This window comes from Typopeltis vanoorti, chromosome 12, assembly GCF_054136105.1.
Source record: "Typopeltis vanoorti isolate ZY-2024b chromosome 12, IOZ_Tvanoo_1.0, whole genome shotgun sequence".
Taxonomy (NCBI): domain Eukaryota; kingdom Metazoa; phylum Arthropoda; class Arachnida; order Uropygi; family Thelyphonidae; genus Typopeltis; species Typopeltis vanoorti.
The window spans coordinates 56,188,521-56,204,673 of NC_143560.1; the positions used below are offsets into that span (position 1 = coordinate 56,188,521).

General features: G+C 36.7%; 1 protein-coding gene across 5 annotated transcripts in view; it reads left to right on the plus strand.

Annotated features, from left to right (window-relative positions):
• The window catches only part of LOC150100806 (DNA (cytosine-5)-methyltransferase 3A-like), a 745,691-nt gene that overhangs the window by 497,046 nt on the left and 232,492 nt on the right, over positions 1 to 16,153 (plus strand). For all 5 annotated transcript variants that reach the window (XM_090401182.1, XM_090401184.1, XM_090401186.1 and 2 more), the window contains one exon: positions 3,401 to 3,491. In XM_090401182.1, coding sequence (XP_090257308.1) covers positions 3,401 to 3,491 — 91 coding nt within the window. The remainder of the gene's footprint in view (positions 1 to 3,400; positions 3,492 to 16,153) is intronic.

The following is a 16,153-nucleotide window of genomic DNA, read 5'->3' on the forward strand; positions in this document are numbered from 1 at the left end:
CTGTAGATGCAAGAAAAAAAAAAGTTTTATTGTGTCCCTGAATAAGGTACAGAGGCTTTTGCAGTCTGTGTAATATATTTCTCAACAAATAGTACAGTTAGAGACAGCTGGAATAAAAACGGCACCTAAGTAATGAATCACATGTACCCCTCTCACAGAAACTATGCTGTATAGGAAAGCAAAACCATATGTTGCACCGGAAACACAGTATCTAACTAAAACTATTGTCCAATTTTTCAATTACATGAAATAAGTGTTTGTTTGATTGCATTTGAAATTCTCGATGTCATTATGACAGATCACAGAGGCTAACTTCAAATAAAATTCTACCACGAATTGAAACATGCCATATAATGCTTGTGAGTTCTCCTTCCAGCTCAAACGCGAACAAGGCAATAAAAACCAATCATGGGTTGAAACTTTGTGTGAGTTGAGCCTGCTGGTAATGAGAAGTTCTGTTGGAACGATAAACGACACCCCCATCGTGAATGTCTTAAAACTAAGAAATACAGGGTGTCTCAAAAAAATGTATACACACTTTGAATGATCATAAAGTTGGCATTTATTATAAGGCAGTTAACTTTCACATTGTAAAGTACACCACATTAATGTACTTTTCATCCCTCAACGTCTCTATTCAAACTGATGACCGTTCTGGTCCAGGGACCACTGATAACGTGCAGCAATGGAATTGCAAACACTGAGCATCATTTTGTCTTGTAGCTGGGCACATTCTCTTTCGATTGCTGCTTTCACATCGTCGACTGTTGCCAGTTTTGAAGTGTAAACTTTATCCTTGATAAATCCCCATAAGAAGAAGTCCATTGGCATAAGGTCTGGTGAATGCGGGGGGTATTCTACAGAACCTCTTCTTCCAATCCATCTGTTGGGTAGAGTCTCATCAAGATAAGCCCTCACATCTCGATGGTAGTGTGAGGGTGCCCCATCTTGTTGAAAATAAAAGTCCTCATCCTCAAAGTCCTCTTGAATATGTGGCATGACAGCTTCATGTAACAAGTTCAAGTAATTGGCACCAGTTACAGTACCATCGAAAAAGAATGGTCCAATTAATCCGTGTGCTGATAAGTCGCACCACACTGTCACTCCTGGTAAATTTACATGATGTTCCTCCATAACATGCAGATTCTCAGGTGCCCAGTAAGTGCAATTGTTCTGGTTAATTGATCCATTTAATTTAAATGTGGTCTCATCACTCCACACAATTCGTCTTGGAAATTGTGCATTCTCTTCACATTTTTCCAAGTACCACTCACAAAACTGCATTCTCCTATCTGGATCATCTTTGTTGAGAGTGTGTACTCTTCTTGGAATGTAACTTTTCCAATGACTGCCCTTCAACATGCGATGGACACTTGATTTTGATACTGCTATCTTACGAGACGCTTGTCGCACAGATTTTCTTGAACTCTGACTATACGTTTCAATCAACCTTTCTTCTGTTGCAGGCCTCGTAGCTGTTCGTGGTCTTCCTGAATGGTGCTTATGGACATTTTGAACAGTTCCATCTTCTTCAAATTTATCTCTAATTCGAGTGATAGTAAGTCTTGTAGGTGGATCTCGTTGAAATTCTCTTCTAAACCGTCTTTACACTTCCACTACGTTTTCATACTTTCAGTAGCATTTTAGGATAAATTTTCTTTCCTCAAAGCTTAGTCTGGTTTCAGCCATTATTTCAAATCCGTTAAAGCTGCAAAATTAAGTGAGTTATCAGCTGTTGAAGTGTGTATACATTTTTTTGAGACACCCTGTATATAGTGAATGTTGTTATGACAGTTGCAGATGTTATGGAATTCAGTTGAAGAGAATTAGCATTGCAACTCAAAAATTGTCGGTTCCATTTGTCTTTGGGTCACGTGATCTTTTGTTAATACCGCACCAATCAAATTCATGTCTTCATAGCTGCTCTTTCCTGTAAAACAAAATTTAACTTGTACGTATTGTAACAATTAAAAAAAAAGGCTGAATAATTTATAAGCGTATAAAAGGATATCACATGTAAATCGTTGACGTGCCAGCAAAATTCTCGGGCGTGCCACCTCTGGCACGCATGCCATAGGTTTGCCACCACTGACCTAGACTACTCAACAGTCAACATAAGGGTTGACGGTTGAGGTGGTATATGTGGTCAACACCCAAAATCCAGTTTACTGCAGAATTAGAGATTGATGGCTCTCTTCCGTTCCTGAATGTCAAACTCACTCATGTATCTGAAAAAATTAAAAATATCTATTTACAGGAAACCAACTCACACCAGTTGATATCGCCATGCACAGTCCCATCATTATCCACCTCAAAAACTTGGCATTATTTCTATACTAGGCAAACATACTCGATCCCTCCTCTGTGAAGAAGAAGATATTAACAAAGAACTTTAATTTCTTCTTACAACCTTACAGCAAGATGGTTATTCAAAACAAACAGTTAATAAGCTGCTATTTAATCAACCTCCTTGCCATATTGAAGATGGAAATAGTGAAAAAGTCTACATATCCCTACCACATATCAGTTCCATTTTGCTAAAATTAGCCAAAGTTCTTAAAAAATGTAACATCCAGACTTCTTTCACTCCTCTACCTAAACTTCATTTCTTGCTCAGTATGCCCAAGCATAAACATAACAACCTGAAATATCCCAGCATTTGCCATATTTGGTGCAACTACAGCATGCCTTATTTTGGCCAGACGGAAAAATCCATTGAATTACACCTAGAGGAACATAAAAGAGATGTCACAAATGGCAGAACAGAGTAAGTGCTCAGTCGAACCATGTCCTGAATTCTGGTGACACTAACGAGGAAAACTCTATCATTCTATCACTATATCAGTTCAGGCCACCAATAAGTGGTCTTCAGAATAATCTAGACTGCCCACTTTGTCACAGAAGATTATTACAATCTCTTGCCATTGCTTAGACAAAAGTGGAGGTGGATCTGCCACTATTTCATCTCTTCTGTCTTAACTAGTGTTGTTATGAGTCCCACACTTGATTTTGAATTGTGCAGTCAAAAACTAGATTTTAATTGAGGATAAAAATCTTACTTACTTACTGACCTGTACCAGAGATGACTGTAGTAATAAGTAGTAAAATAAACAATATTTACAAGTTCTGTTATAATTTTGATTCAAATGCCAAAGCCTGTTTGATAAATTTAATATGACAGATATGCGATTTTAGTTTTTTTTGAATATGAAAGTAAGTTCTGTTTGCTTTTACGCTGTAGACAGAATGAAATCTTATTTACATTAATATATCTTTTTTTCAGACTGGTCTTTCCAGTTATTTATTTATTTATTAAAAAATCAGTGCAGTAATCACTAGGAACATTGTTCAAATCAGAATTGTTTTGCTTAAAAAAAAAAAAATGATTTTGTTTGCTTAGGTGGCTAGGTTATGTCCCATAGATCTGGTCATTGGTGGATCCCCCTGTAATGATTTATCTCTTGTAAATCCAGCAAGGAAAGGATTATATGGTAAGTTTACATTAGTGTTTTTAACTTAGAAATGCAATATGGAACATCTGTTTTGGCATAACTGTTGATAAAGAATTTTATGCAGATTATTACTGGAAGAAGTATATTAAGTATCAGGGAAAAGAGTCATGAATGTAATGGACTGGAAAATAGAGGTTCTTTGTTTATGTGGACATTTAGCTGATCAAAACCTATTTCTTTCCTGATAGTGTCATCATATTGTAAAGTTGATGATCTTTGAGTCTGCATTTTTGATTCCAGTGTTCATAAGTTTTTAGGGAGATATGATCGTAGACTGGCTGGCCATTTTTGTTAGGCTGAATGTCTAACATCATGAACAGCCTCTTCAGTTATTATGTACCTAGGGAAAAGTTAGAGCTGACAATCTGTGTTTCTTTCTCTAGAGATTCTCTGCAATTTTTTTGTGCTGTAATATTACTATTGTGTAAAAATTTTGAAAAAAAAAAAAAATTGGGTAGAAAGGTATATCTAATAATGATGGGAAATACTTGCTAGATTTCTGCGGGACATGGACCAGTTATTATTAACACAATATTTTAACGTTAATGATTAATAGGCTATCAATTATGTTATTAGTGATAGTGATGTCTTCAGATTTGTTCAAGGTACAATAGTTGTTGTTGTCTTGTCCTTTGAAGAGTCTTGGATGTTTCCATGTGCTCCTTGTACTGCTTTGGCTATATCGATGATTTTGTTTGTATAGAGCTGTTGTTCAAGATTAGGATCTATTTCTTGCAAGGCTGCTGTAATTGCTGGACAGGTAAAGATGTGAGGGGTGTCAGTTCAGTATTCTGGCAGTTGTTGCAGTTTCTATGTGTTCTCGTATCATCTGTATTGATCTTCATTCCTCTATAATGTCCTGTTCATAGTCTTGCTATCATGGTGGAGGTCTTTCTGTCAGCACTGATTTCGGAATTTGATGTTGTATCACTGATTTCAGTGGAATTAGTTTAGCTTTTGCTAGTGCATTGGCATCAGCAAGAGTTATCATGTGAGTTTCTTGGTTGAGTTCTCTGGCCTCTTGCTAATTTATCAGCAGCTTCATTGTAATCAATGCCTACATGAGCAGGAATCCACAACTTTTTCCTAAACACTTTAGTTGATTTAAGAGTTTATGGATGTCTTGTGTGAGCATGGTATTGCCATTTTTGATTGCCTCCATAGCTGATCTTGAGTCACTGTAAATTATAATTCCTTCAGATTGTTGAGATGATGATAGTTTCAAGTAGGCTTCGAGTGCTTTATTTATTGCGTAGAGTTCGCTGGTAAAATTGGAAGCTATTCTCCCAGATCCAACTTTTATTGAAAGTTTTCACCTTTCGGGAGTAGAAGGAGAACACCAGCGCCTCCATTAATCATATTGCTGTCTGTATACTATCATTACTAGGCCTAAATACTATCATTATATGTTGATAGTATTTAGGCCTTTTTCTTTGAGCATTTCTTTTGGTTTTTTTTTTTGTACAGAGTTTGGTAAGGTTTAGATTTATGGAAGTATTTGAAGGTAATGGACTGGAAAATAGAGGTTCTTTGTTTATGTGGACATTTAGCTGATCAAAACCTATTTCTTTCCTGATAGTGTCATCATATTGTAAAGTTGATGATCTTTGAGTCTGCATTTTTGATTCCAGTGTTCATAAGTTTTTAGGGAGATATGATCGTTTTGGTAGCTTCTGATATTATTTATGAATTTTATGGTGGCAAATTTTCGTCTGTCCTCCAGCAGGTCAAGCCCACATTCCTGTTGGGCTCTGATGTTGTTAGTGGATGAGACTGCACCAATGATAATCTTGGATGCTTTTGCTTATATTTTGTATATTTAATTTTTTTAGAGTTTTGTTGGAAGTGTTAGAGATGTGTTGTGCAAAACGTAATTCCTGATCAAGCGTAATACCAAGGTATTTTAGATTTGTGACTTTTTCAATTAGCTTGTTGTGATCATGACTTTGGGATTGTAGGAATGTCTATTTTTCCTGTCTGTATTAAAGGTGCTTAGTTTTGTTTTGTCTGGGTTGATTTTGAGTTTAAGTTCATCTGACCATTTTTCTAATCCTCTCATGGATTTGTTTAGAATCTCCTCTGATTCTTTGATTTTAGCACTAGTGTGCCAGATGGCTATATCATCTGCATAGCAAGTTACTTTTGTGTCTTCTGTAAGGTACCAGCCCAGGTTCTCTGCTCTTTTGATATTGCTGCATTGATTCTGACTTTGATCTTTCTTCCTCTAATGAAATCAGCAATCCAGATTAAAGCGTTTCCTCTAATTCCAATATCATGTACTGTTTGTATTAATTTTTTGATCCGAACACGATCGAAAGCAGCAGTCATATCAAGGAATATGGCAGTTGTCTTTTTTGTTGGTTTTTCCTGAAATGAGTCTATTATTGTTTGGCAGAAGTGAAATAATTGATCGGTTGTCGAATGACAAGTTCTATAGGCAGTTTGGTAGTAGTTGATTTTCTTATTTTTTGTCAGCCAGTGCATAAGCCTGGAGTGTATGATTCTTTCAGTAATTTTACAAAGTATGCTAGTTAATGCGATAGGTCTATAGCTTTGACATTCTGCAGCATTTTTGTCAGGTTTCAGGATGGGCAATAACTGATTTTTTCCATTCTTTTGGAAGTTTACCTGTTTGCCAAGAAGTATTGAGAATGTCCAGAAGTTGTTCTTTGGCATTTTTGCCAAGGTGTTTGACCATATGACCAAAGATAAGATCATTACCAGGAGATTTATTAGGTGCAGTTTTCTCGATTAATGAATTTAGTTCACTTAGTGTAAATTCTTCGGAGAAGATGTCATTAGTTTGGTACGTTCTTGCTTGTTTTAGTATTTTACTTGTGAGTTTATTGAGAGTCTTGTCTTCTCTGTTATACTGAAGTTTGGAGTTGTTTGAATAGGTTTATGCCAGTGTGTTTGCAATTTCCTGATCTGTAATAGCTTGTTTCCCAGCATTTATGATGAAGTTTGTTTTCTGTTGATTCCCTTTTTTGATATTGTTGTCTAGGATTCTAATAATGTTCCCGTGTTGGCTGTCTTTTCTTGGGTCCAGGTTACTGCAAAGCTCCTCCCATTTCTCTTGTTTGCACTTCCAAATTTCCTGCTCTATTTTGTGTGTTATGTCCATTAATTTCTTTCTGTATTCATAAGTTTTATTAATTCTGAATTGTTCGTTGATATTGTCTCTTTCTGTAATCATTGAATCAATATTGTGATCTTTCCAGTATGGTATGCAGGTATTTTTCCGCTTGCCTCTTGGTATTGTTGCTTTGGCAGCTTTACTGATGTGTGAAGTAGGGATTTGTAATTTTCTGTCGAGGTTTCCAGAGACAGGTTCATCTTGACAGGGGCTCTCCGAGGTTTGAGTAAACCTTGTCCAGTTGGCTTTTCTGAAGTTCCATGTCCTTTTGATTTGCTGTTCTTGATCAGCCATAGAAAGATACAGTAGTATACAGGGAATTTGAAATAGGAAGCAATCCTCAGCTAGTTGAGCAGGATAAAAATGAGTATCACATTGAAAAGTGAAACGTTCGCTTCTTTTCAAACTTTTCATTTTGAAAAGTTTTAAAAAAATTCTACCACAAAAGGTTGTAAAGCTATAATACAGTTAGTACCATGGGTGGCTGTGGATTAGATAATACAGAAAACCTTCTCTGTAGACCAAACATTGTGTAGTGGTGCTCATACTGGACTAATTCATCTGCAACCTAAAGACATTTACAATATTCATGCTCATATTCAATCTCACAATCTGTTTGGTGAAAAGTGGAACCACTTAGCCATTAAACTGCCAACTGGCAGATTGTCTCAGCAAAGAAAGAAAGTGGTAGTCTGCAAAGTTGTAAAAATAAGAACTTCATGTTGACCACAGGAAGTTTTAATACTCTATGAAAAGAAGTCTAACAGCAATTTCCTGCTTAGATGTTGAAGGTTATTCATGACTCATTTTTAATGGTATTAACCAACACCAAACAAACTATTTTATATTAACTTGCTTATATGCTGAATTTCAAATCAGCATCATCAGAGCACAGCACAGCATGTATATGTGACAATAAGTAAGTGAAACAATACATTTGTAACAGATAAAAAGATCTAAAGTCCTAATTTGGCATCCTCTAATGTACAAATAAAAATAAAAGTTATGCTATATGGGAGTTGCTCTTAGGATAACAGTCTTCCAAATTTTTGGAAAATTAATGCACTCATATTTATGCAGGCTAGGAGAATTCTTCATAGCCATGGCTGACTCAAAAAATAATCTTTTGGATCTGTAATGACTTCTAAATGGCACATTAGTTTTCTTCCATTTAATCCAGCGTGAAGGGGGGGGGGGTGTCCAAAGCATGGTCTGCCAGTCCTGACTTGCCATAATAATGGTAGTGAATGTATTTTTTATATTCTTCCAGGCAGATGTTAACAGATCTTCCTGTCTGCCCATAGTAGGCAGACCAGATTGTTCCTAAAGTGACTTGATCAGGATAGTAGATATTAGTAGTTTTCTCTAGTGAGTCAGCATGTACTATTAGAGAATATAGAGCAACAGTGTAGGAAACCTAAGTTATAGTGGGGAAAAGAAATGCTAAATGAAAATCATGTGAAGGTTTTTTGAGAGAGTATAGATAATTGTCATGAAGGTAGTAGTAAAAATGTTTTGTGGGTTACTAAGAACACTTAGAAATCCCACATTGTCATTCTGAAACAGACCATTGGCTTTAGGATGCACAAAGGCCATGATAGTGTGTAGGTGATCAGCCAACACATTCTGGTAGCTCACAGCATTTAAGGACCTCTCCAGAAAAACCAATGGACTTAACCATCACAGATAAAAACCCAAGTTTCTTGTTGAAAAACAACAACAAAAAAAAAAAAAACTGCTACTTCTTTTTGTATGAATAACATACTTGTAAAGATCCCTTTTGTCATGATGAGAGTCATAAATTAAAGGTACCAAGAAATTATATTCCTGGTTCAATCCTTTATCCAAGTGTAAACAAACAAAGATTGCACGTGAAGTACTTTCACGACTGGGCAACTCATATATAGAGTCTAATGACTTCACATCGCTTGCCTTATTATCCCATAATGCAAAGCACATATCCTTATGGACATATATAATAATAATCCAGAGTATTTCAGTAATAAGGTGCGACACCTTTTGGCTACTTGTATATGGAAATATCACTTCTGCATTACTTCAACCTTGGTATCACTTCTGGGTCTGACTCCCACTGATGAGACTTCAATAAAAGTCGAAACCGGTCTGGGTAGTGACCCTTCCCATAATGCACAGGATTATACATGTCCGTAAGGATATGTGCATTGCATCATGGGATACTAAGGCAATTGATGTGAAGTCATTAGCTCTATATATGAGTTGCCTAGTCCAGAAATTACTTCACACTCAAATTTGGTTTGCTTACACTTGGATAAAGGATTAAACCAAGAATGTAATTTCTTGGCACCTTTAATTTATAAGTATAACCAAGTAGAAAAACTTTCAGCATGATGAAAATCAAACAAAAATTTTTTTTCCAGTCGAAGGGTGCATTGTCCTAACATTTCTCCAGTTGCACTATGGAGGGACTATGAATACTGTGCTATAAATTTGACTAACTACTCCACCTTTCTAAGCTTTTTTTTGACTGGTTCCTCTAGTTGGCAACTAGATTTGAACTTAGAACTTTTTTTTTACACAAAATTATGTAAGCACCTGAGATGATGTTTGAGCTCATGTTTTGAAGTCACCCATTATGGGTTCTGCTTTCTACTACAATTTCCATATTTATTTATTTAAAGAAATAGTTTAAATAAAAAGATAAGCAATTGAAGTTGTATTGGTTACATGAATGAACAGTTCCAAATGAAATATAAGACTTATTATTGTTTATGTGGCCATAGGTTTTTTTAATTACTATATATGTTCATATAATAACACCTACCAGTTTCGCTAGCAACTGTCCAGTTTTCTCAAGGCTTGAACGGTAAACAAAAAATATATGAAAAATGCACCAGTATAAAGAATACAAAACCATTAGTAACTATAAAGAAACAAAGTTGATACATTCGCGTGACAATGTCAGCATGTATTGCGAATCTTTAGTCCGCGTCCTGAACACGCGTTGCATGAGCATGCGTTATATGATTGTTAGCGTACTGGAGTTCCATCAAACTGAGTGAATTGATTAAATTTTTCCAAGTCTCATTCAATATGGCACCTTGGTTTCTGTTTAGATTGCTGCCTGTTCGTAGGACTACTGTTGCTTCTTTGAGTAATCGGTGTCTGAAATCATCGTCTATGTAGGGCATAGAGCTATTTTCCCAGTCTATAGAATGGTTAGAAATTGAAAAGTGATGCACTAAACCGGAAATGATCATCCTGTTATGATTGACATCTTCAACATGTTCTTTCTGTCTGATTTCGAGGCTTCTTGAAGTTTGTCCAATGTAGGAGAGGCCACACGTACATGGAATATTATACACACTTGGATATTTGTAAAATGGAACACTATCCTTAGGAGATCTTAACACCTGTCTAATGCTAGTAGTTAGTTTAAAAGCAACTCTTATGTTATGAGCTTTTAACAATCTTGCCTTGCTATATTGGTGGAAACTGAACCTATAAAGGGGATGACGACTGTTGAAACCTGCTGGGAGACTGTTTCTTGTTGTCAGTGGTTATCTTTATATAGGAATTTGTTGATAATGTTTAGAGGATATCCATTTTGAGATAGTGTTGTAACAATTTGAGACAGATTAATGTACCAATAGAAGAAGTCATTAACATTATCAAAGATCTCTTTCCTGTAGATATTACACAGATGTTCAAGCACTGCCTAAAATCAAATTTCTTTAAGGTAAACAACAAGGTGTACCAACAATTAGAAGGCCTAGCCATGAGCAGCCCTCTGTCACCACCATGTGCAGACCTTTCCATGGAGAAATTTGAAAATGAAATCTTCACCAATATTACTCCTAAACCTTCAATATGGTGGAGATATGTAGGGAGATATCTATGCTTTCTTGCCATATGATGAAGATGATATCTTCATCATATGGCAAGAAAGCATAGAAAACCTACATATGTTTGTAGATAGAATCAACTCATTCCACAACAAAATCAAATTTACCCTAGAAGTGGAAAATAACAAACAACTGCACTTAGACATAGTGGTAAAGAGACAAGATAACAATTTCAAACTGTTCATTTACAAAAAGCCTATAGATACTTGGCGATATCTACATTATTCTTCAAACCATCATAGGTCACATAAACATAGAATCATCCACATGTTGGGAAATTCGTCTCAGACGAAGACGAGGTTCAGACAGAACTGTCTCAAATTGTTACAACACTATCTCAAAATGGATATCCTCTAAACATTATCAACAAATTCCTATATAAAGATAACCACTGACAACAAGAAACAGTCTCCCGGCAGGTTTCAACAGTCGTCATCCCCTTTATGGGTTCGGTTTCCACCAATATAGCGAGATTGTTAAAAGCTCATAACATCAGAGTTGCTTTTAAACCAACTACTAGCATTAGACATGTATTAAGATCTCCTAAGGAGATCTTAACACCTGTTAATCTCCTAAGTGTTCCATTTTACAAATATCCAGGTGTGTATAATAGTCCATATACGTGTGGCCTCTCTCTTACATTGGACAAACTTCAAGAAGCCTCGAAATCAGAAGAAAGAACATGTTGGAGATTTCAATCATAACAGGACGATCACCTCCAGTTTAGCGCATCACTTTTCAACTTCTAACCATTCTATAGACTGGGACAATAGCTCTATGCCCTACATAGACGATGATTTCAGACACCGATTATTCAAAGAAGCAACAGTAGTCCTATGAACAGGCAGCAACCTAAACGGAAACCAAGGTGCCATATTGAATGAGACTTGGAAAAATTTAATCAATTCACTCAGTTTGATGGAACTCCAGTACGCTAACAATCATATAACACGTGTTCAGGACATTGACTAAAGATTCACAATACATGCTGACATTGTCATGCGAATGTATCAACTTAGCTACCTTATAGTTACTAACAGTTTTGTATTCTTTATACTGATGCATTTTTCATATATTTTTTGTGTTTACCGTCCAAGCCTTGAGAAAGCTAGACAGTTGCTAGCGAAACTGGTAGGCGTTATTATATGAACATATATAGTGATTAAAAAAAACCTATGGTCACATAAACAATAATTAGTCTTATATTTTAACACTTCATGACCAAATATGAATACTTTAAGTTCCAAATGAAGTTGACAAGTATCAGTTAAACATATATTGCACATCTTTATGAGAAATCGATTATGCCTCCAATTCTAGTGCCTGTTTCAGCAGGATCAAAGGATATTTGAGGTTCATTCATGACATGCTAGAAGAAAATAGTTAATATTCTAGTTACACAGCCTATACACATCTACATGCTTGTAGCTGGAAAATTTGTTCAAAAAAGGAAAGGAATTACAATTCTCAGATTTAAATTTAAATTTTGATTATAGATTGTTTTTTTATATTGTTGAAAGATTTTTCACTTGGGCATAAAGTGAAATCTGACAATTATATTTAACAAAGAATTATGTTCTTATTTAATCCTTTATCCAAGTATAAGTAAACAAAGTTTGGACGTGAAGAATCTTCATGACTGAAAAACTTCACACGCAAACTGTTTGCTAATACTTGGATAAAGGATTAAATGAGAATATAATATCCTTTATAACTAAGTGAAGAACTTAGCTATCTCTGATCCAGAGTATTTTAATAATAAGGTAATACACTTTTGTACTACTTGTATATGGAAATATATGACTTCTACATTGATTCAACCTTGGTATCTTCTGGGATCTGGTCTGGCTCTCACTGACAAGACCTCAGTAAAGATTGAACCATTCTGAGAAGCAGCCCTTCACATAATGTTTTTGCATTAATACCAAGGCAGTTGATGTCAACAGCCTCTATATGCAAGTAGTCATGAAGTCATGAAGATACTTCACATACAAACTTTGTTTGCTTATACTTGAATAAAGGATTAAACAAGAATAAAATTTCTTGGTAAATATCATTTAATTTAGGTAGCCTTTGTGGAAATGGTATTTGCCGTAATGTTAAACTTTTGTAAGAAAGGCTGTTCTAGTTAATGAGCAAGTGGAATTTTTTCTAGGCCTTTCTTTCCCAAGAAAGGCCTAGAAAAAAATTTTACCACAGTAAAGTAAGTGTTTCCCATTCTAGAATCTTGGGTTTTTAACCTCACAGATAAAAAATTACCTACAGAACTATTACAGACAGTAATATAAGTAATATCTGTTATACCTTCTGTCTTGAAAGCCTTGGTTCATTGGTTGCACGAACTCACTATCTGAAGGATGGAGACTGGCTATCTACTTGTCTTAAAAAAATTAGTTAAAGTTAAAGGAGTTCTTCTAATTTCCTATTGGAAATAAAAAACGGTATCAGAGAATTTGATTACAGAGATCCATTCAGAAATTACCAGAAATCAGTCAGCTGCATTTTTATGATAGTGTTATCAGCAGTCAGAAAAGAAACTAAAATGTATTCTTTTTCTATACAATTTTTGTATAACGTGTTATATAAATGACTAATTTGTAATATCAGGTGACATCATATATTATATTCATGAATTAACTTGATATTTACACATTTATTCCAGCACTGAATGCATAAATAAATTTGATATATCAGCAAGACCATTTTTTAAATAAGATTACTATCATTTAAAATTATTTTCAATTAATTGTTTTTAAGGATGCCAACATATTTGCCTGTGACAGACCATTGAGCCTAAAACAAAAGGGAGGATAAGAATTCTTCTCGCATCCCTCCCTTTCCGCAGTTCTGTTCATAACAGAAGTTCATTTGAAAACCATTATTATTTATACATTCTGTTTCTCCATTCCATGGAGATTTATCACTGGAGGTCCACACTATCCATTAACACAATATCTATGATACATCTTAAACTTATTCACTATTGGAGCACTCACAACCACCATCTCTAGCAATCCATTCCACTCTCCAAGTAAAGAACCTAATCAATACCCTTACTAACCACCCTCTTAGACAACTTCCTAGTGTGTCCATTTGTCCCCCCCCCATGTATTGAAAAATTTCTTTTATGTCAGTCTAATAGAATCCCTTTAGTAACTTATAAGTTTCTATCATATGCCTTCTCCTCTGCTTATCAGCTAAACTCTGCAACTCACACACCTTCAGTCTATCCTCATAGGGTTCATTCCACAGATCTGTCATGAGCTTGGTCACTTGTCTCTGAATCCTCTCCACCAATTTCTGCTCATCCCCAAGAAACATCCATGCACAGTAGCCTTATAAAGAGGGATACTGACCCCCCCTATCTTTACTTATCAGTGTGTGTTCTTCAGTATCCAAATAATCCTCTGAGCTATTTTGCCAATGCTAGTAATATGTCCTCTGAATTTCAAATCTCTATCCACCATCATGCCCAGATCCCTGGCTCATCAATTTCCTGCAATATAGTACCATCAATATGATAACAAGTATTTGATCTTTTCATCCCAAAGTGCATTACTTTACATTTACAACATTAAATTGATAATCATTGTCCTTTGGCCACACTGCCAATTTATTTAAATTTTATTTATTTATTCTTATGGCAACATAACAGCTACAGGTCAATGTCCTGTAGACCACCACCGTGAAATTGGTGCCTTGGGCAGTCGTTCACAATATGAGTAATCGTCTGAGCCACGGGAGAACAATCACAAGGGTGGTCTAACAGCCCCATTAATGTAGTAGGTAGCCACATCTGCCCTGGTTAGTTCTGATCCTGTTGATTGATGACCAAATCTTCCTCAGAAGAGCAAAACCAGGATGCAGAGCATCTTTACTTATCAGTGTGTTCTTCAGTATCCAAGTAATCCTCTGAGCTATTTTCCCAACTCTAGTAATATGTCCTCTGAATTTCATATCTCTTTACATCATCATGCCTAGATCCCTGGCTCATATCTTCTTCTTCTCTTCTTCTTCTTTCACTCTGCCTTATCCCATGTTAAACGGGGTCGGTGCATGAATCTTTAACCTTCCTCTTCCAAGTTCTCCGGTCCAGGGCATCCTTCGGACTCCATCCTTATTCCCTAAGATCCTCTGTCATCTTATCCCTCCACCTGAGCTTGGGCCTGCCTCTTTTCCTCCTTCCCTCCAACTCCATATACTCCACTCATTTACCAACATACTCCTCACCCTTCCTCTCAACATGTCCAAACCACCTCAGCCTACTTTCTTGTATCTTCTTGCCAATTGGTCCCACCTTAACCGTCCTTCTGATGTAGTCATTCCTTATCCTGTCCTTCTTTGTCACACCACTCATCCATCTCAACATCCGCATCTCTGCTACCTCCATCTTCCTCTCCTGTGCCTTGGTTATAGGCCACGCCTCCGCACCATGGAGCATCGTCGGCCTCACCACCATCTTATAGCGCTTTCCTTTCCTCTTACAACTCACTCTTTTGTCGCACAGGACCCCGCTCATCTTCCTCCAATTCATCCAACCGCATGTTATTCGGTGCTGTATTTCCTCATCCAGGTCACCATTCCTCTCGATAACCGACCCAAGGTACTTGAATTTCTTCCCTGAAATTAGCCTTTCACCCTGGAGTCGTATGACGATATCCTCGTCACTCCCCGTTGACATATATTCAGTCTTCACCTGGTTAATTCTCATGCCACTCTCCTCCAATGCCTTTCTCCACTCTTCCAGGGTATTTTCAAGCTTCTCTCGGGATGATTCGCATAGAACAATGTCATCGGCAAACAGCATGCTCCATGGTGCCTCCTTCTTGACATCCTCCACTAGTACATCCATGACCAGGTCAAAGAGGTAGGGGCTCAGAGCTGACCCTTGGTGTAGCCCTATGACAATAGGGAACCCTTCTGTCATGCCGACACTAGACCTGACCTGAGTTTCTGTTCCCTCATACATCTCCTTTATCAACCTCACGTGCTTCTCCGACACCCCCTTCTTCCTCATGCACCTCCATACCTCCTGCCTGGCCACTCTGTCGTATGCCTTTTCCAGATCTATAAACACGATGTGCAGATCCACTTGCATCTCTCTATATTTCTCCATCAATCGCCTTAGTGCAAATATTGCATCCGTTGTCCCTCTTCCTGGCATAAATCCAAACTGCTACTCACCAATTTTCATTTCCTGCCGTAACCTTGCTTCAATTACTCTTTCCCATATTTTTAATGTGTGTGACATCAGCTTGATTCCTCTATAGTTGCCACAGTCTTGAACATCTCCTCTTCCTTTGTAGATTGGGACGAGAACACTTTTCCTCCATTCCTCTGGTATCTTTTCCTGTTGGGCTATTTTACACATCAGATCCCATAACATATCCACGCCATCACTGCCCAAACTTTTCCATACTTCCCCAGGTATCTGGTCTGCTCCCACAGTCTTTCCATTCTTCATTTTTCTCAGTACCCAAACCACTTCCTCTCTACTTATGTCTTGCACCGGTTTCACATTTACCTCTCTATCCTCGCACCTCTCTCTTGGATTCTCCTCATTTAGTAGTTTTCGGAAATATTCTTTCTATCTTCCTCTGATTTTGTCCTCGTCTTGTAAT